This window comes from Trachypithecus francoisi, unplaced genomic scaffold (genome assembly GCF_009764315.1).
Source record: "Trachypithecus francoisi isolate TF-2019V2 unplaced genomic scaffold, Tfra_2.0 Contig00380, whole genome shotgun sequence".
Lineage (NCBI taxonomy): Eukaryota > Metazoa > Chordata > Mammalia > Primates > Cercopithecidae > Trachypithecus > Trachypithecus francoisi.
The window spans coordinates 84,980-106,069 of NW_022680603.1; the positions used below are offsets into that span (position 1 = coordinate 84,980).

Below are 21,090 nucleotides of genomic sequence, written 5' to 3' on the forward strand. Positions count from 1 at the left end.
CCGTACAGATTAGGGAGGCCAGGTGCAGTGGTGAAGGGGTGGCCTACCCCTCCACACCTGTGGGCGTTTCTCCTTAGGTGGAACGAGAGACTTGAGAATATAAATGAGACACAGAGACAAAGTATAGAGAAAGAAAAAGTGGGCCTAGGGGACTGGCACTCAGCATACAGAGGACCAGCGCCAGCACCGGTCTCTGAGTTCCCTAGTATTTATTGATAATTATCTTTACCATCTTAAAGATAAGGGAGTGGCAGGATAATAGGATCATTGTAGGGAGAAAATCAGCAGTAAGTCATATGAATAGGCCGGGCGCGGTGGCTCAAGCCTGTAATCCCAGCACTTTGCGAGGCCGAGACGGGCGGATCACGAGGTCAGGAGATCGAGACCATCCTGGCTAACATGGTGAAACCCCGTCTCTACTAAAAAAAGTACAAAAAACTAGCCGGGCGAGGTGGCGGGCACCTGTAGTCCCAGCTACTCCGGAGGCTGAGGCAGGAGAATGGCGTAAACCCGGGAGGCGGAGCTTGCAGTGAGCTGAGATCCGGCCACTGCACTCCAGCCCGGGCGACAGAGCGAGACTCCGTCTCAAAAAAAAAAAAAAAAAAAAAAAAGACATATGAATAAAGATCTCTGTGACATGAATAAGTTTAAAGGAAAATGAGATGCATATGCAAACATCTCCATAAACCTTTTAGCAGCATTGCTCCAGCAAGTCCCACCTTTTGCTGTAGGCGGTTTTCTCCTATCTCAGTAAACAGAGTATACAATTGGCTTTTATACGGAGATATTTCATTGCCCAGATGCTTTTCTCTATCTCAACTGCAAACAACCGCCAAAAGGCCTTCTTTCCTCTTGTACTGGTCCTCCTCAGCACAGACCCTTCACGGGTGTCAGGCTGGGGGATGATCAGGTCTTTCCCTTCCCAGGAGGCCATATTTCAGACTATCACATGGGGAGAAACCTTGGACAATACCTAGCTTTCCTAGGCAGAAGTCCCTGCAACCTTTGGCAGTATACTTGTCCCTGGGTACTTGAGATTAAGAGAATGGTGCTGACTTTTAACCAGTAAGCTGCCTTCAGGCACTTGTTTAACAAAGGCACATCCTGCACAGCCCAAAATCCATTAAACCTTGAGTCACCACAGCACACGTCTCTTGCAAGGACAAGGTTGGGAGTAGGGTCACAGATTAACAGCATCTCAAATACAGAACAAAATGGAGTCTCTTATGTCTACTTCTTTTTATATAGACACAGTAACAGTCTGATCTTTCTTTCTTTTCCCCACACAGTGGCTCACACTCAACGCTTTGGGAGACCAAGGCAGGAGGATTGTTTAAGTCCAAGAGTTTGACAGCAGCCTGGGCAACAAAGTGAGACCCTGGCTCTACAAAAAAATTAAAAAATTAGCCAGGTGTGGTGGCACACACCTGTGGTCCCAGCTACTCATGCGGCTTAGTGTGGAGGATCACTTGAGCCTGGGAGGTCAAGGCTTCAGTGAGCTATGATCATGCCACTGCACTCCAGCCTTAGCAACAGAGACTCAGTCTCAATCAATCAATCAATCAAAAAGGGATTTCCCCTGCGGGAATCCACCTCTGATCTACCCTCCATAATTTCATCTAAAAAACCTTCCTTTAAGGCCAGGCACGGTGGCTCACGCCTGTAATCCCAGCACTTTGGGAGGCCAAGGTGGGTGGATCACCTGAAGTCAGGAGTTTGAGACTATCCTGGACAACATGACGAAACCATATCTCTACCAAGAATATAAAAATTAGCCAGGCATGGTAGTGAGCACCTGTAATCCCAGCTACTTAGGAGGCTGAGGCGGGAGAATCACTTAAACCTGGAAAGCAGAAGTTGCAGTGAGCCAAAGTCATGCCACTGCACTCCAGCCAGGGTGACAAAGCGAGACTCTGTCTCAAAACAAAAAAGAAAAAACAAAAAACCTTCCTTTAATTTTACATCAGATTTGTGGGTTTTAAAAATTATTTATGTGTTTTATGTGTTTTATTTTACTGAGACGGAATCTTGCTCTGTGGCCTGCACTGGAAGGCAGTGGTGTGATCTCAGCTCACTGCAACCTCTGCCTCCCGGGTTCAAGCGGTTCTCCTGCCTCAGTCTCCCATGTAGCTGGGATTACAGGCGCCCGCCACCACATCCAGAAATTTTTGTATTTTTAGTACAGATGGGGTTTCGCCATGTTGGCCAGGATGGTCTTGAACTCCTGACCTCAGGTGATCCGCCCGCCTCGGCCTCCCAAAGTGCTGAGACTATAGGCGTGAGCCACCACACCCAGCCTATTTTATTTTTTTGAGATGGAGTCTCACTCTGTTGCCCAGGCTGGAGTGCAGTGGTACGATCTTGGCACACTGCAATCTCCACCTCCGGGGTTCAAGTGATTCTCCTGCTTCAGCCTCCCGAGTAGCTGGGATTATAGGCGCAAGCCACCAAGGCGGGCTAATTTTTGAATTTTTTTTTTTTTTTTTGGAAACAGTTTCACTCTTGTTGCCCAGGCTGGAGTGCAATGGCGTGATCTTGGCTCACTGCAACCTCTGCCTTTCGGGTTCAAGCAATTCTCCTGCCTCAGTCTCCCAAGTAGCTGGGATTACAGGTATGTGCCACCACACCTGGCTAATTTTGTATTTTTAGTAGAGACGGGGTTTCTCCATGTTGGTCAGGCTGGTCTTGAACTCCTGACCTCAGGTGATTCGCCTGCCTTGACCTCCCAAAGTGCTGGGATTACAGGTTTCAGCCACCACACCTAGCTGTTTTTAATTTTGTATGTATTTTTAATTTTTAAAATAAAGATGGGAGCCAGGGGCGGTGGCTCACACCTGTAATCCCAGCACTTTGGGAGGCTGAGATGGGCGGATCACCTGAGGTCAGTGACTTGTTTTTCTAAGACCACCAGAGCGGGCGCAAAGGGTCTGCACCTTCCCGGGCGTCGGCTGCATTTTCGCGCGCGCGGGAAAAGTTGGAGGGGGGGGGATGAAGAACCGGAAGTGCACCATCTTGCCTCCGCTCATCCAAACAGTCAGGAGTTCGAGGCCAGCCTGGCCAACATGGTGAAACCCCCATCTCTAATAAAAATACAAAAATTAGACTGGGCGTGGTGGCTCACGCCTGTAATCCCAGCACTCTGGGAGGCCAAGGCGGGCAGATCACGAGGTCAGGAGATTGAGACCATCGTGGCTAACACGGCGAAACCCCATCTCTACTAACAATACAAAAATTAGCTGGGTGTGGCAGTGGGCGCCTGTAGTCGCAGCTACTCAGGAGGCTGAGGCAAGAGAATGGTATGAACCCGGGAGGCAGAGCTGTACTCCAGCCTGGGCGACAGAGCCAGACTCTGTCTCAAAAAACAAACAAACAAAAAACAAAAATTAGTCTGGCGTGGTGGTGGGCACCCAGCCTGTAGTCCCAGGTACTCTGGACACTGAAGCAGGAGAATCGCTTGAACACAGGAGGCAGAGGTTGCAGTGAGCCGAGATCGTGCCACTGCACTCCAGCCTGGGTGACAGAGCAAGACTCTGTCTCAAAATAAATAAATAAATAAATAAAATAAAAATAAATAAAATAAAATAAAATAACAAAAGAGATGGGGGTCTCACGATGTTGCCCTGACAGGTCGCAAAGTTCTGGGTTCAAGCAATCCTCCTGTTTTGGTCCTCCCAAAGTGCTGGGATTACAGGCGTGAGAAACCACACTCGACCACAGATACCTAATTGATACACATTTTACAAAGCACTTCATAGTTTCACTTGGTCCACAAAACCCTGGTATTAAGCCAATTTTAGAGAGTGTGACTTGGTCAAAGTCGCCAGGTAGGTGAGTTGAAGAGCCTAGATTAACCGTGGATGTTGTGGGCACCAGCATTTCCTTATAATGCTGACCATCTGGCTGGGTGTGGTGGCTCACATCTGTAATCCCAGCACTTTGGGAGGCTGAGGTAGGCAGATCATGAGGTCAGGAGATCGAGACCATCCTGTCCAACATGGTGAAACCCTGTCTCTACTAAAAATACAAAAATTAACTGGGCACGGTGGCGCATGCCTATAATCCCAACTACTCGGGAAGCTGAGGCAGGTGAATTGCTTGAACCCGGGAGGCATTGCAGTGAGCCCGAAAGAACACATTCCTCCCTATATCACAGCCTTGAGCCCGACACATCACATCCCCCCATATGCCTCCACTTCCTGGGCCCGACACAAACACATTCCTCCATATATCTCAAAGAAAAACAACACCTGGAGAATCTCCGATAAGGTTACAACCATTTGTAAAAGCGCAGGAACCAATAAGAAAGCTGCTAAAAGTATAACTTAATACGTTAACCAATTGTAATGCTGTAACCAAGAAGAATTCCCTTGTAACCTTACATATCCTGTTTTCATCAGGCTATAAAAAGCGAGCACACGCATTGTTCGGGGCCCTCTTGTATGTTGTAGAACAGAGGGACCAAGTTCGAACTTGCATTAAAGATCCTTGGCCGGGCGCGGTGGCTCAAGCCTGTAATCCCAGCACTTTGGGAGGCCTAGACGGGCGGATCACGAGGTCAGGAGATCAAGACCATCCTGGCTAACACGGTGAAACCCCGTCTCTACTAAAAAATACAAAAAAACTAGCCGGGCGAGGTCGCGGGCGCCTGTAGTCCCAGCTACTCGGGAGGCTGAGGCAGGAGAATGGCGTAAACCCGGGAGGCGGAGCTTGTAGTGAGCTGAGATCCGGCCACTGCACTCCAGCCTGGGCGACAGACAGAGCGAGACTCCGTCTCAAATAAAAAAAAAAAAAAAAAAAAAAAAAGATCCTTGCCACTTGGCTTTGACTCTGGACTCTGGTGGTCTTCTTCGGGGAATAAACGGTCTGGGCATAACAAGCCGAGATCGCACCACTGAACTCCAGTCTGGTGACAGAGCTAAACTCCGTCTTAATAATAATAAGAATAATAATGCTGACCATCTATTTCTTTCACTTTGGGGAAAATTTTTGTTGAATTGTTTACATACAAAAGAGCTGAAAAAGACTTTAGGGTATGAGTGCTAAGCATAAAAGCCTCCAACTTACATTGAAACACAAGTTCTGCAAGGTTTAAAATACCTGGAACTCTTTAACTTACTGTTTTCTCTTTTGTTTTGCTTTTTAGACAGGTCTTGCTCTGTTGCCCAGGCTGGAGTGCAGTGGCGCAAACATGGCTCACTACAGTCTTGACCTCTTGGACTCAAGAGAGCCTCTTGCCTCAGGCTCCTGAATAGCTGGGACCACAAGCGGACACCACCATGGCCAGCAATTGTCTTTTCTTTTTTTTTTTTTGAGATGGAGTTTCGCTCTTATAGCCTAGGCTGGAGTGCAATGGCACAATCTTGGCTCACTGTAACCTCTGTCTCCGGGTTCAAGCGATTCTCCTGCCTCAGCCTCCTGCGTAGCTGAGATTACAGGCGTGCGTCACCACGCCTGGCTTTTTTTTTTTTTTTTTAGTAGCGATGGGGTTTCACCGTGTTGGACAGGCTGGGCTTGAACTCCTGACCTCAGGTGATCTGCAAGCCTTGGCTTCCGAAAGTACTGGGATCACAGGCGTGAGTCACCGTGCCAGGCCTAATTTACTACTTTTTTTTTTTTAAACAAGTGTCTCGCTCTAGTCACCTAGGCTGGAGTGCAGTAGCACGATCCTGGCTCACTGCAACCTCTGCCTCCAGGGTTCAAGCAGTTCTCCTTGCCTTGGCCTCTTTGAGTAGCTGAGACTACAGGCGTGTGCCATCAGGCCTGGCAAATTTTTTTTTTTTTTTTGAGACAGAGTTTTGCTCTGTCGCCCAGGCTGGAGTGCAGTGGCACAATCTCGTCTCACTGCAACCTCTGCTTCCCAGGTTCAAGCAATTCCCCTGCCTCAGCCTCCCAAGTAGCTGGGATTACAGGCACCCACCACCATGCCCTGCTAATTTTTGTATTTTTAGTAGAGATGAGATTTCACTGTTAGCTAGGCTGGTCTCAAACTCCTGACCTCAGGTGATCCGCCCTCCTCAGCCTCCCAACGTGCTGGGATTACAGGCATGAGCCACCACGCCCGGCCTAATTTACCGTTAATAGACCTATTTTCTCCCTCACATTTCTAAGCTACAGATTTGACTCTTGCTGGCTTATGTTATCTTCAGGTGATTGGTTCCAAGGCTTCTATGAATAACAAAAATCCACAGATGCTCACGTCCCTTATATAAAATGCCACATTATTTGCAATATAACCTATGCATGTCCTGCTGTATACTTTAAATAACTTCTAGATTACTTATAATACCTAGTATAATGCAAACATGATATAAATTGTTAACACTGTATTGTTTAGGGAATGACAAGGAAAATAGTCTACATGTTTCCTACAGAAATGACCCTGAATTTTTTCAAAAAAAATTATTTTGAGACAGGGTCTCACTCTGGGCTGGTGTTCCGTGGCGTGATCATAGCTCACAGCAATCTTGAACTGGGCTTCCGCGATCCCCCGACCTCGGCCTCCCTAGTGGCTGGGACTACAGGTGCATGCTACTGCACCTGGCTGATTAATTTTTGTTGGGATGTCACTTTGTTGCACAGGCTTCAAATATTCTCAGTCCTCGACTGGCTGAATCGATGGACGCGGAACTCAGGGAATTGGCGCACTGACTGGACAATCAAAGAATGCATCACAAAATCCTTTCTGACCTTAGGGCAAAAGGCCAGTGCCCCTAAAGTATTATTCCACACCTTTCTCCTTGTAACAATGACTCCTACCAGGGAAAGGCAAGGCCAGTCACGCTTGCATTTTGTCACTTGTTCATTTCTCTTTGATTCAATGTATTTGAATCACCACTACACCTGGACACGAGGGACATCTGAGTATTAACACTACAGACTCACAGAAGTCCCGAGTATCCAGGAAAACGAGTAGAAGTGTCTTCTATAAACCTAGGAGGGAATATGCTGGGGGACTGGCCAGGAGTGAACTCTGCTGAGGCCCTCTTTCTGAAAGAGTCTCTTTCAGGAACTGAATGTTTAGGCACTCCAGGAATACAGCTGATAGGAGGTGAGACGCAACTGGTTAATTCCCTCAATTACCAGCATCTCACTCACCTGGCAGTGATGCAGGGCTCTGAAATTCAGAAAAAAATCAGAAAACAGAACCTACGGAGGCCGGGTGTGGTGGCTCATGCCTATAATCCCAGCACTTTGGGAGGCCGAGGCGGGTGGATCACCTGAGGCTGAGTTCTATACCAGCCTGGTCAACATAGTGAAACCGTCTCTGCTGCTCATTTTGGGGGAAAAAAAAAAAGACCTGCTGATCCTTTTGTAGTTGATGACTGGGTTTTCACGCTCATGGATTAAGTGTGCCTCCCTCAAAACTGGTTACATTGACACATTACCCATCTGACATGAAAAAGTGGCCTACTCCAAACTGAATTCCATCCCCTTAAAGTTCTTCCCTAGCACGGAGTGGGGGATGGCAGCCTGAGTGTTTTAAGAGGAGGAGGCAACAACACCTTAAGCAGAAGAAATGCACCTTCAGGGGAACTACACATATTAAGACTGCTTTTTTATCTTCAATCTGGGCATCCAAGGGAGAAGGGAGAGAATACAGTCACCGGTTTAGTTACAGCTTATGGTTAGGGCCAGTAAAGTCCCTTCCTCATCCCTCTTTTCCACTTATCACTAGAGACAGAAACTAAGAACCATGACTCCAGGCTGCTAAAAGCCTAAAGCAAAAGAAAATAGAACAAAAGGTGGGTTGCACAAGCTTGCTTGGAAACAGTAGAGGAATAGCGACATGCAGTGCTGACCTGGCCACAGGGAACCGACCCCAAATAGACCTAGTCGTTTCCTTTATCATTCACCTGATTAAAACAATGATTAATTTTTTTTTTCTTGAGACAGAGTCTTGCTCTGTCACCCGGGCTGGAGTGCAGTGTCATGGTCTCGGTTAACTGCAACCTCCGCCTCCCGAGTTCAAGCGATTCTCCAGCCTCAGCCTCCCAAGTAGCTGGGATTACAGGCATCTGCCAGCATACCCGCTTAAAACAATATTTTAAGCAGTTTCCTACTACTGCTCAGCTTACTTAATTCCAGACCCACAGCACCTGGAACCTTTGAATTGCAGAACATGTTGTTGGTGAGTGAGTTACTCCTTATATAACCCCTCAGGGAGCTGTCAGATCTGGGAGGATGCTAATTGTTTTTTTTTTGAGACGGAGTCCCGCTCTATTGCCCAGGCTGGAGTGCAGTGGCGTGATCTTGGCTCACTGCAAGCTCCACCTCTTCGGTTCACGCCATTCTCCTGCTTCAGCCTCCCGAGTAGCTGCGACTACAGGTGCCTGCCACCATGCCCGGTTAATTTCTTATATTTTTAGTAGAGACGGGGTTTCACCGTGTTATGATCCCCCATCTTGGCCTCCCAAAGTGCTGGAATTACATGTGTGAGCCACCACGCCTGGCTGAGGATGCTAATCTCATAACCAGAGACTATAGACTAAAGGAACCACATCTTGGAAGAAAATGACTTTATTCTAATTAACTCACAAAGAATAAAATCATAACACCTAGTTTAAGGAGGTAACACATTTTGCCCAGTCCCAAATTCTACAGAGTAGGAACACGCCCCCTTCCATTTCAGTTCTGAAGCAAGGAAGCTAGGAATGACAGGAGAGGTTTAACTGATGGTTACACTTTATACCTTCACTATCAATTCTAGTTTTATACTAAATTAACTTAAGATATGAGAGCTGATTTTCCATCTCTCCAGGTTGAACTTCTTGATTAGGCCAATCCTGCAAACAGAAAAGATTAAGTTAGAAGAGTGCTGGCTTCATATACTCAACAAAACAGAAGGCTTCCAAATTATGAAAGCAGTGACAAAAGGCCAAGGCTATGGCTTTTTTTTTTTTTTGATAAAAAATAGAGATGAGGTCTTGCTATGTTGCCCAGGCTGGTCTCGAACTCCTGGACTCAAGCAATCCTCCCACCTTGACCTTCCAGAGTGCTGGGTTCCACCAAGGTTATGGTTTTGTTTGTAAGCTACTGAAGGCATCCTACGACTAACAACACACCCTAAATCTCAAGAGTTCCCCTGAGGAACTTAATTAACTCCTTTCACTCAATGAGGTACAGATACCAGGTATCAGTCTTTTTGTCTATTCCCGGATTTTGGTGACAACAGAATCTAATTTTATATTCACGGCCTTAAGGATAGGAGGTCACTCACATCCAGTAATCACAGTAAGATATGGCATACTGATTTATACCTTCTTCTTTTTTTTCTTTTAAATTTGAGACGGAGTCTCGTACTGTTACCCAGGCTGGAGTGCAGTGGCGGGATCTTGGCTCACTGCAACCTCTGCCTCCTGGGTTTAAGCGATTCTCCTGCCTCAGCCTCCTGAGTAGCTGGGATTACAGGTGCCTGCCACCACATCCAGCTAATTTTTGTATATTTAATACACACAGGGTTTTGCCATGTTGGCCAGGCTGGTCTCAAACTCCCGACATCAGGTGATCCACCCGTCTTGGCCTCCCAAAGTGCTGGATTACAAGTGTGAGCCACTGCGCCTGGCCTATACCTTCTAAAGGAAGAAGAAAACTCAGAAAATGACTAATAAAAATGACTAGAAACCTCTGGCCCAGTTGTTAGGAGTTAATTCTAGAGAAATTTCAACAAAGTCTTGTCTAATTTATTAATTTATTAAACACAGATTCTCCTAAGTTTTACAGGATCCAGGAGTTCCACTGTGAATTAAGCTGATGTAAATTGGACAAATCACCTACCGTTTGCAAGTCGGCACTGTTTCAGCACCTCACTGAAACCCTCACAGAGCTTGATGTCACCCTGGTTCTGGGCACACTCCAGAAACTGTTTGATCTCATAGAAGCAAGGCTGCTGCTGCTGTGCCGGCTGGGTTCCCTGCGGCTCCTGTGAAGGCAAAACATTCAACATTGCTGAGAAAGAAAATCATACGTATGCCTAGACAATGAAGAGTATCCATCCTCTTTGAGGTTAATGGAAAATGGAACTAGCACCAGATGCAAATTAAAGTTTCCATCTATTAACATGGAAAGTGAAAACATTTAAATCTTCATTTAGTTAAAAAATATTTTAGGCCGAACGTGGTGGGTCACACCTGTAATTCCAACACTTTGGGAGGTGAGGCCGAGGAGGGTGAATCACTTGACGTCAGGAGTTCGAGACCAGCCTGGCCAATATGGTGAAACCCCGCCTCTACTAAAAATACAAAAATGTAATCCCAGCTACTTGGGAGGCTGAGGCAGGGGAATCGCTTGAACCAGGGAGGTGGAACCTCGGTGACAGAGCAAGACTCCACCTCCAAAGAAGAAAAAACTAAATAAATACTTTTAGTAAAGACAGGGTCGCACTATGTTGCCCAACCTGATCTCAAACTTCTGGGCTCAAGCAATCCCCTCACTTCAGCCTCCCAATGTGCTGGAATTATAGGCATAAGTCTTTGTGCTCAGTCAAAAGTGAAAATATTTAAAAGCAGAGAGCCAACAGCTTTAACAAAATTCCAATTATAACCAGAAAGATTCATGAAGATGCAAATAAACAAGAATTGTTATCTTGTGAAGCTTCAGGGAGGAAAAATGGCAGTATTATAGAAAAATGGATGGAGCAGTTTCAAGCACACCAGAAATACAAGAGTATATACACCTATGCTCATTAGACTAGAAAACCCATACACATCAGAAAGATGGGTAATGGCAAATATCAGGTAAAAGAGCACAGAGCTATGCAAGATTTTTGATTCGTTAACTAAGATCAAGACAGGGTTAGTAGGAAGTGTCACTGGGATGAAATATTCAAAGGGAAAAGTGGTTGTTTTTACAGTGAGTCAAGTGGACTGTTACAAGTCTACTCCTTGGGAAGAAGTACAATTTGTACAGTACTTGTTGGTGCCGGCCTAAGGCAATAACTCAACGGCCAAATGTGGCTTTAAAACCCATTGTCTGTTAACAGCACAGTGGGTTCTAAAATCAAAGACAAGTGCTATACAGAAGGAACTTACAAACATCTGGGTTTTCTCATAAAATCCACCCATGGAAGGGAAATGCTGCCTAAATTCCCACCTGGTAAGTGATGTCAGGCCTTGCAGGCTCAGCATTACTTCCTCCACTGAAGCCCCCAGTAATGGCGTGACCCAGTGTGTGTCCCACAGCAGAGCCCACAGCCACGCCAGCTGCAGTGGTTGCCATCTGGGCCATCAGACCTGGCTGCCGGGGTGCAGCAGCAGAAGAGCCAACTGCAGATGGGGGTGCCGCTGCTGGTGGCTGAGCGACAGGTGCCGGCCTGGGTGCAGCTCTCATCTGAGGTGCCCGGCTATGAAAGAAAAGAACAAAATATATCAAATTCCCAATTCCAACCAGTTTTGGAAATTGTCAACTTAAAATAACTTACATATTAAAATGGACCTCAAGATTTTCATTTCAAATTATTTACATCATTTTATCTCTTCAATTTTTTTTTTTTTTTTGGAGACAGAGCTTCGCTCTTGTTGCCCAGGCTGGAGTGCAATGGCGCAATCTCAGCTCACTGCAACCTCTGCCTCCCAGACTCAAGCGATTCTCTTGCCTCAGCCTTCCAAGTAGCTGGGATACAGGCACCCGCCACCACATCTGGCTAATTTTTTGTATTTTTAGTAGAGATGGAGTTTCACCATGTTAGCCAGGCTGGTCTCAAACTCCTGACCTCAAGTGATCCACCTGCCTGGGCCTCCCAAAGTGTTGGGATTACAGGCGTGAGCCACCACCCCTGGCCACTTTAATCTTTTCTTATAATAGTAATAGCCTAGGACAAACTAGTTTTTCCTGCTTTTTTGTAACCATTTCCATGTATTCACATAGCCCATAGTATCTTTAAAGACATATCCAATGTCGCCGGGCGCGGTGGCTCAAGCCTGTAATCCCAGCACTTTGGGAGGCCGAGACGGGTGGATCACGAGGTCAGGAGATCGAGACCATCCTGGCTAACACGGTGAAACCCCGTCTCTACTAAAAATACAAAAAACTAGCCGGGCGAGGTGGCGGGCGCCTGTAGTCCCAGCTACTCCGGAGGCTGAGGCAGGAGAATGGCGTGAACCCGGGAGGCGGAGCTTGCAGTGAGGTGAGATTCGGCCACTGCACTCCAGCCTGGGTGACAGAGCAAGACTCTGTCTCAAAAAAAAAAAAAAAAAAAAAAAAAGACATATCCAATGTCATAAGAAATATAGACTATTAAAAGTTAGAAAGATTCTTACGGAATTCATTCATTCAAGTATTAGGTTAACTACAAGGCGCTGGTAACAAAACTGTGAACAAGAGACAAAAATCTCTGCATTCATAGAGTTTACATTTTATTGAGGGATCAAATAACTAAAAACAGGCTGTGGAGTGGTGGCTCTTGTCTGTAATCCCAGTGATTAGGGAAGTGGAGGCGAAAGGATCATTTGAGGCCAGGACTTTGAGACCAGCCAGAGCCACATAATGAGACCCTGTCTCTACTAAAATATAAAATAGAATAAAGTCGCCAGGTGTGGTGCACAGGTGGCGCACACCTGTAGTTCCAGCTACTCTGGAGGCTGAGGTGAGAGAATAGCTTGAACCCAGGAAGTCAAGACTGCAGTTAGCCATGATTACGTCACTCACTACAGCCTGAGTTAGAGTTAGCCTCTGACTCAAAATATAAATAAATATTCTAATTAAGACCTAAAGATGGTCAACTGGGGAAATAATCTGGTCCAATTCCTTCATTTTACACATTAGAAAACAAGACTGGCGAAAGTGACTCGTCTGAACTATTTTTTTTTTTTGAGACGGAGTCTCACTCTGTGGCCCGGGCTGGAGTGCAGTGGCCGGATCTCAGCTCACTGCACGCTCCCCCTCCCGGGTTTACGCCATTCTCCTGCCTCAGCCTCCCGAGTAGCAGGGACTACAGGCGCCCGCCACCTCGCCCGGCTAGTTTTTTGTATTTTTTAGTAGAGACGGGGTTTCACCATGTTAGCCAGGATGGTCTCGATTTCCTGACTTCGTGATCCGCCCGTTTCGGCCTCCCAAAGTGCTGGGATTACAGGCTTGAGCCACCGCGCCCGGCCATCGTCTGAACTATTATACCAAAAGCAACTTCAACTATTCCTCATCTGTTCAACGTTCAGATGCTTTCAACAATTTTGAGACCCCCTTCTTAAATAACAAAAGACTAATTATGTCCTGCAAGTATTTAAACATCTTCATACGTATCACGCTCCCTCTGACCATTTCCGCATCATTTCCTTGGGTGAGGTCAAAGGTTATGCCTTCCTACCACCTGGCCATAACGTTATGCCTTTCCCCTTGTTTGGATAGGAAGCTTTTTCTGTAAGTGAATTCCCTCCCCACACTCCCCTAACACACGTTTTACGCTCCATCTACCCCCGCCTGGCCGAGGCGAGCCCACGCCGCAGCTGGCCTTGGTTCGCCCCCGCCCGTGGCCTCCCTCTGCGTCATTGCCCCAGTAGGGTCCTGACGGCCACGCTTTGGTCTCAGACCCCGTGATGGTCTCACCTGGCCGGAGGGGCCATGCGGGAGGTGCGGCTTCGGCTTCCACGCGGCATCCTAGGTACCCGACAGCTCGACCTCTGGACCTGTAACAACCCGCGAAGAGCTAAGCGACTTCTGAGAAGACCGGAAGACGGGAGGCGGAGCTGGCCTTAACGCGCAACCAACCAGCACACAGGCAGAGGACTTCCGTTCTCCGACGTCTCTGCGGCCTGAAGGTCACTGGAAGAGCAGGACGTCACGGGGACGCCTCGTCCTTCGCGACCGACGTCATGAACTTGGCGCCAAGATCTTTAAAACCTGGAAGTTCCTGTGGTTGGTCCGCAAACCTTGTCCTCCGGTCCTCGCATCAGACCACTTAGCATTTTGCTTCCTAGCGCAGCTGGACCATCGCTGCTTCCTTCAAACATTTGTATTAAATCCAACCTTAAGAGTGCCTCACATCTCTGGCTGGATTGCCAGGGGACCTTGGGCAGATTGCTTAGCCTTTCTGAGCATTCAGTTATAAGGGCAAATATTTTTGGAGGCACAATGTGGACGCGTAGTATGAACTGAATGAAAGAAATCGTTTTCGTCAAGAATCGACAGAGTTGAGTTAGTTCTATTTGGTATTTCTTGTCTGTGGATCCAGTCAGCAAAAGTTAAATTCAGGCAGCAATAATGTTTTACATTTATGTATTACTATTTATTTTCAGTTCCTTTTCGTATGTATTATAGAATTTGCGTCCAGAATTGGGATAGTAACCATACACTGGTAAATTCAACAATAATTGACTGAGTGGCTAGCTAGGTTCTGGAGATACTTAACCAAATCAGATGAGATTCTACCTTCACGAAGTTTCAAGGAGGGGAGACACAAACGCCTATGTAAATCAGGTGGTGGTGACATGAAAAGCGAGGAAGGAGACTGGAAATTAAGAGGTTATGCAAGGCGGGGGTCATTTGAACTGAGTCCTGGAAGAGATAGGGGGAAGCAAGCCATGTGTTTATGAAGGATAAAAACATTACAGGAAGAGAGAACAGCATTTGCAAAGGCCCCAAGGATCTGTGCTTTAGTGATACTTGGTGTGAAATTTTTTTTTTTTTTTGGACATGTAGTCTCGCTCTGTCTCCCGGGCTGGAGTGCAGTGGCGCGTTGTGCGTTCTGGACTCACTGCAGCCTCCACCTCCCGGATTCAAGCGATTCTGCCTCAGCCTTCCAAGTAGTTGGAATTACAGGCGCACATCAACACCCCGGGCTTATTTTTTATTTTAGTGGAAACAGGGTTTCACCATGTTGGTCAGGCTGGTCTCGAACTCTTGACCTCAGGTGATCCGCCCACCTCGGCCTCCAAGTGCTAGGCTTACAGGCATGAGCCACCAGGCCCAGCCTGAAATGCTTTCAACGGTTACATTAAGCATCGCTAAAGTAAGAGGAAGCAGAGATGGAACCCCCATTTCTGCTTGATGTAAATCAGAAATTTCTCCCTTCCACCAGAGGAAGTGGAGTTTTTATTTATTTATTTATTAATTAATGAGACGGAGTCTCGCGCCCAGGCTGGAGTGCAGTGGCCAGATCTCAGCTCACTGCAAGCTCCGCCTCCTGGGTTTACGCCATTCTCCTGCCTCAGCCTCCCGAGTAGCTGGGACTACAAGTGCCCGCCAAATCGCCCGGCTAGTTTTTTGTATTTTTTAGTAGAGACGGGGTTTCACGTGTTAGCCAGGATGGTCTCGATCTCCTGACCGCGTGAGCCGCCCGTCTCGGCTTCCCAAAGTGCTGGGATTACAGGCTTGAGCCACCGCGCCTGGCCGGAAGTGGAGTTTTAAAACAGCCTTCCCATGTCCCAGCAACAGCAGAATGTACTTGGAACTAAAGGGTGAATAATGTGGGAGCTAAGCTATGAGGATGCCAAGGCAAAAGAATGATATAATGGGCTCTGGGGATTTGGAGGGATGTGCTAGGGGGATAAGGGATAAAAGACTACACTGTTCAGTACGGTGTACACTGCTCGGGTGACGGGTGTATCAAAACCTCAGAAATCACCACTAAATAACTTTTCTATGTGACCAAACACCACCTGTTCCCCCAAAACTATTGAAATAAAAAAATTAAAAGATTGTTCGAACAAAAAAGGGTGAATAATACAAAAACCTTTTGTAAAAAACAAAGCTTTATTATTACATAACTTCTTAAAGGAATGAATGCTTTACAAATAATACGACTTTTTACTTACTTTTAGATAATTCATAAGCAGAGATGAAGAAAATGAGTCTTACATAGGATACATCCTGGCACAAGAAGAGTTTAGAGTGAGGAGAACTTTGGACAATTTAAGACAGAAAGGAATCCAGACCAGAACAGACACAATTTTACTCAAACGTGGCTAAGTTATTCATTCCTAAATTGAAAGAATATTAGATGTTCATACAAAGTTATTTTGTGTTGGTAAGGGATTGGAGAAAACCCAAATTCCTGCCAATAGAAAATTGGTTAAAAAAATAATGGCAGGCCGGGTGCGGTGGCTCACACCTGTAATCCCAGCACTTTGGGAGGCCGAGGCAGGCGGATCACGAGGTCAACAGATCGAGACCATCCTGGCTAACATGGTGAAACCTGTCTCTAGTAAAAATACAAAAATTAGCCGGGCGTGGGGGCGCGTGCCTGTAGTCCCAGCTGCTTGGGAGGCTGAGGCAGGAGAATGGCGTGATCCTGGGAGGCAGAGGTTGCAGTGAGCCAAGATTGCACCACTGCACTCCAGCCTGGGCGACAGAGCAAGACTCCATCTCAAAAAAAAAAAAAAAAAAAAAAGGCATATTCACATAATAGGCAACTATAAAAAAAGAATGAGGAATCTTCTCTGTATATTGATATGAAATGATTTCCAAAATAAACTACAAGTGATAAAAAAGCAAGGGACAGAATTGAGTACAGTGTGCTATTTGTGTAAAACAGAACAAAAAGATCATATTGTATATGCATAAAATATCTGAAGTTGATAACACTGGTTGCCTTTAGGCAGTGGGACTGGGTGTCTGTGGTGGGGTTAGGGGCATTCAGTAGCTTTTGGATTTTGAAGCAGTTAATACATTCTATCCAAAAAACAAATTAAGAAAAAGTTAATTAAAACAAAGAACAAAAAACTCAGAATTGAAAATACCAGAATTCTGCTACATATCATTTATAGTTTGCTGAGACAGATGTGTGAAGTTCACTCTGTTTTTTTTTTTTTTGAGACGGAGTCTTGCTCTGTCACCCAGGCTGGAGTGCAGTGGCGTGATCTCAGCTCACTGCATGCTCTGCCTCCCGGGTTTACGCCATTCTCCTGCCTCAGCCTCCCAAGTAGCTGGGAGTACAGGCGCCCGCCACCTCGCCCGGCTACTTTTTTGTATTTTTTTTTAGTAGAGACGGGGTTTCACCGTGTTAGCCAGGATGGTCTCCATCTCCTGACCTCGTGATCCACCCGTCTCGGCCTCCCAAAGTGCTGGGATTACAGGCTTGAGCCACCGCGCCCGGCCCACTCTGTTTTTTTGAGATGGCGTTTCGCTCTTGTTGCCCAGGTGCGATGTTGGCTTGCTACAACCTCCGCCTCACAGGTTCAAGCAATTCTCCTGCCTCAGCCTCCCAAGTAGCTGGGATTACAGGTGTGCACCAGCATACCCGACTAATTTTGTATTTTTAGTAGAGATGGGGTTTCACCATGTTGGTCAGGCTAGTCTCAAACTCCTGACCTCAAGTGATCCACCTGCCTCGGCCTCTCAAAGTACTAGAATTACAAGTGTGAGCCACTGTGCCTGGCCAGTTCACTCTTTAGTAAAATTTCTATAGCAACTTCTCATTCCATAGTGATTTCAGTCACTCTCAACAAATTTACTTATAGTTATCAATATTTGAACTTTTGCAGGTGTTATCATAGATACGACATTGGCTGAATGGACTCTTGAATATTGTAGTAAACCTTCTGCTCAAATTAGGTAACAGGCATTTGAAGTTTTAAAATTATGCAAACTGTGTCCCAGAAATTTTACTTCTAGGAATTTAAGAAACTGTCATGATTGTACCAATAAATGTGTTGTAGGGATGTTCATTTAACAAAATGTATAATACAGGGAAAACTTGTAAACAACCTAAGTGTCCTATAATAGAATTTGTTAAATAAGTTACGATACATACATATGATGAAATGTATGCAGCCATGAAAAAATGTTAGGAGGGGCTGGGCACAGTGGCTCAAATCTGTAATCCCAGCCCTTTAGGGAGCCGAGGTGGGCAGATCACTTGAGGTCAGGCGTTTGAGACTAGCCTGGCCAACATGGTGAAACCCCATCTCTACTAAAAATACAAAAAATTAGCTGGGTGTGGTGGCTCATGCTTGTAATCCCAGCTACTTGGGAGGCTAAGGCAGGAGAATTGCTTGAACCCAGGAGGCAGAGGTTGCAGTAAGCTGAGATTGCACCATTGCACTCCAGCCTGGGCGACAAGAAGGAAACTCAAGAAAAAAAAATTAGGAAAGAATATTTGACATGAAAGGTATTTTTACAATACATACATTGCGTGAAAGAGCAGATTACATGATAGTACACAGTATATTTATATTTTGAGAAAGTAAATATATATTTTGAATATTGGAATTATATATACCCAACTAATAATGTTATCCATTGAGTCAAGGAATTATAAGTGATTTTTTTTTTTTTTGCTTGTCCCTATTTTCCAGTTTTTCTACAGTGACCATACTTGCAATAATTAAACATAGCATGGTAGTTTAAAATATGTCCACAAATTATTTGATACTCTCTTCAAAAGGTGGAGCCCAGTCCCTGTCCCCTTGAGTGTGGGCTGGGTTGCCTAATTCCCTTCTGACAGATAGTAAAACCAAAAGTGATGGTTTGCAACTTTGCAGACTACATCATAAAAGGTACTGTGGCTTCCTCCTTGTTCACTGTTTGATTACTCACTTGGGAAAACCAGCTGTCACACCATGACAGCTAAGCAGCCTGTAGAGAGGCTCATGTGACAGAAACTGAGCCCTCAGGTCAGCAGTCACATAAGTGAGCCACCTTGGAAATAGGCTTTAGGTGACTGCAGTATCAGTAGACAGCTTGACTGCAATGTCATGAGACACCCTGAGACCAAATGACCCAGCTATGCCACTCCAGAATTCCTGACCCACAGAAATGGAGATCCTAAGTATTTTTTTATATTTGTTTATTTTTGAGACAGAGTCTCACTCTGTCACCCAGGCTGGAGTACGGTGGTGTGATCTTGGCTCACTGCAACCTCTGCCTCACGGGGTTAAGTGATTCTCCTGACTCAGCCTCCTGAGTAGCTGGGACCACAGGTGTGCACTACCACACCTGGCTAATTTTTGCATTTTCTGTAGAGATGGAATCTCACAATGTTGCCCAGCCTGGTCTTGAACTCCTGGACTCAAGTGATCTGCCCACCTCAGCCTCCCAAACTGTTGGGATTACAGGCATGAACCACTGGGCCCGGCCCTAAGTATTTATTTTAAGTCACTAGGTTTGGAGTAGTTTGTTACATAGCAGTAGATAAGTAATACACATATTTCCTACAGTGACCACATTTATAATTTAAATTTAATTAAAAAGGTCAGGCACAGTGTCTCATGCCTATAATCCCAGCACTTTGGGAGGCTGAGTCTGGAAGATCGCTTGAGGCCAGGAGTTTGAGACCAGCCTGGGCAACATGGCAAAACCCCTCCTTTACAAAATACAAAAAAATTAGCTGGGTGTGGTGGTGTGTACCTGTGGTCTCAGATACTTGGGAGACTATGATGGGAGAATCACTTGAGTTCAGGAAGTTGAGGCTGCAGTGAGCTGTGACTGTGCAACTGTACTGTAGCCTGCGAGACAGAGTGAGACTCTGTCTTAAAAAAAAAAGTGTTTTTGGCCAGGGGCGGTGGCTCATGCCTGTAATCCCAGCACTTTGGGAGGCCGAGGCGGGCAGATCACAAGTTCAAGAGATCAAGACTATACTGGCCAACATGGTGAAACCCCATCTCTACTAAAAATACAAAAATTACCTGGGTGTGGTGGCATGCACCTGTAGTCCCAGCTACTTGAGAGGCTGAGGCAGGAGAATCACTTGAACCCGGTAGGCAGAGGTTGCAGTGAGCCGAGATCATGCCACTGCACTCCAGCTCATTTTTTTAAATTAAAAGTTCAAGTATCTAAATGAGCAAAATCACCAGGTGCAGTTGATACCACCTGTAATCCCAGCACTTTGGGGTATAGAGGTGGGAAGATCATCTGAGGTCAGGAGTTTGAGACCAGCCTGCTGTGAGCAGAGATTGCACCACTGCACTCCAGCCTGGGAGACAGAGTGAGACCCCATCTCAAAAACAAAAACAAAAACAAAAACAAAAACCCAAACAAAAAAAACCAACAAATGCAGTTGAAAAGAACAGCATCAGCCAGGCACAGTGGCTCACGCCTGTAATCCCAGCATTTTGGGAGGCTGAGGTTCGTGAAGGATGGCTGAGCCCAAGAGTTTAAGACCAGCCTGGGCAACATGGTGAAAACCTGTCTCTACAAAAAAATACAAAAGTTAGCCAAGCGTGGTAGCACGTACTTGTAGTCCCAACTACTTGGCAGGCTGAGGCGGAAGGATTGCTTGAGCCTGGGAGGTCGAGGCTGAAGTGAGCCATGATTGCACCACCACACTCCAGCCTGGGCAACAGAGCAAGACCCTGTCTCAACAAACAAACGAACAAACAAAAAACACGTAAAAACAAAACAGAACAGAATAATTTCCTTATCGTTAGTTTGAAGGAAGTGAATTGCCTGTAAAAGTTTAGTGTGAGGCCAGGCATGATGGCTCATTCCTGTAATCCCAGTGCTTTGGGAGGCAGAAATGGATTGTCTGGGCCCAAGAGGTTGAGGCTGGTGTTTGTGCCACTGCACACCAGAAGCCTGGGCAACAGAGCTTGCCCCCGTCTCAGGAGAACAAAACAAGGTTTACCACAACCAACAGGGCAATTCTGGATAAAACTACATATGAAATATTTACTGCTGTGCTCAACAAAGTAGTATAGAGGCCAAGGGCAAAAGTCCTGGGGTCAGGCTACCTGGTCTGCTATCTAATTAGCTGTGTCATCTTTGGAAAGGTATTTGAACTCTCTGTGCCTTAGAATCCCTTTTCTAAAATGTGGGCTGGGCACAGTAGTTCATGCCTGTAATCCCAGCGCTTTGGGAGGCTGAGGTAGGTAGATCATCTGAGGTCAGGAGTTTGAGACCAGCCTGGCCAACAAGGTGAAACCTGGTCTTTATGAAAATTACAAAAATTAGCCAGGCATGGTTGTGGGCACCTGTAATCCCAGCTACTTGGGAGGCTGTGTCTGGAGAATTGCTTGAAACCAGGAAGCAGAGGTTGCAGTGAGCCAAGATCATGCCACTGCACTCCAGCTTGGACAACAGAGCAAGACACTGTCTCAAAAAAAAAAAAAAAAATGTGGATAGCAGCATCTACCTCAAAGAATTGTTGTGGGATCAATAGTGTGGAGAACCTAGCAACTATAAAAAAAAGTTTCAGGACCCCATATAAATTTATCACACCAAGGG

General features: G+C 46.0%; 1 protein-coding gene and 1 pseudogene across 1 annotated transcript; one reads left to right on the top strand and one right to left on the bottom strand.

The window, feature by feature from the left end:
- Window positions 1–7,303: 7,303 nt before the first annotated feature.
- On the top strand, window positions 7,304–7,395 carry LOC117083660 (annotated as a pseudogene).
- A 1,106-nt stretch (window positions 7,396–8,501) lies between these two features.
- Window positions 8,502–13,788, bottom strand: LOC117083634 (coiled-coil-helix-coiled-coil-helix domain-containing protein 2). The gene is made up of 4 exons (XM_033211569.1): window positions 13,537–13,788; window positions 11,089–11,338; window positions 9,775–9,919; window positions 8,502–8,783 (listed from the first exon to the last, which is right to left on the bottom strand). The coding sequence occupies exons 1-4, from the start codon at window positions 13,584–13,586 to the stop codon at window positions 8,773–8,775; spliced, it is 456 nt and encodes a 151-aa protein (XP_033067460.1). The 5' UTR covers window positions 13,587–13,788; the 3' UTR covers window positions 8,502–8,772.
- Window positions 13,789–21,090: the final 7,302 nt, after the last annotated feature.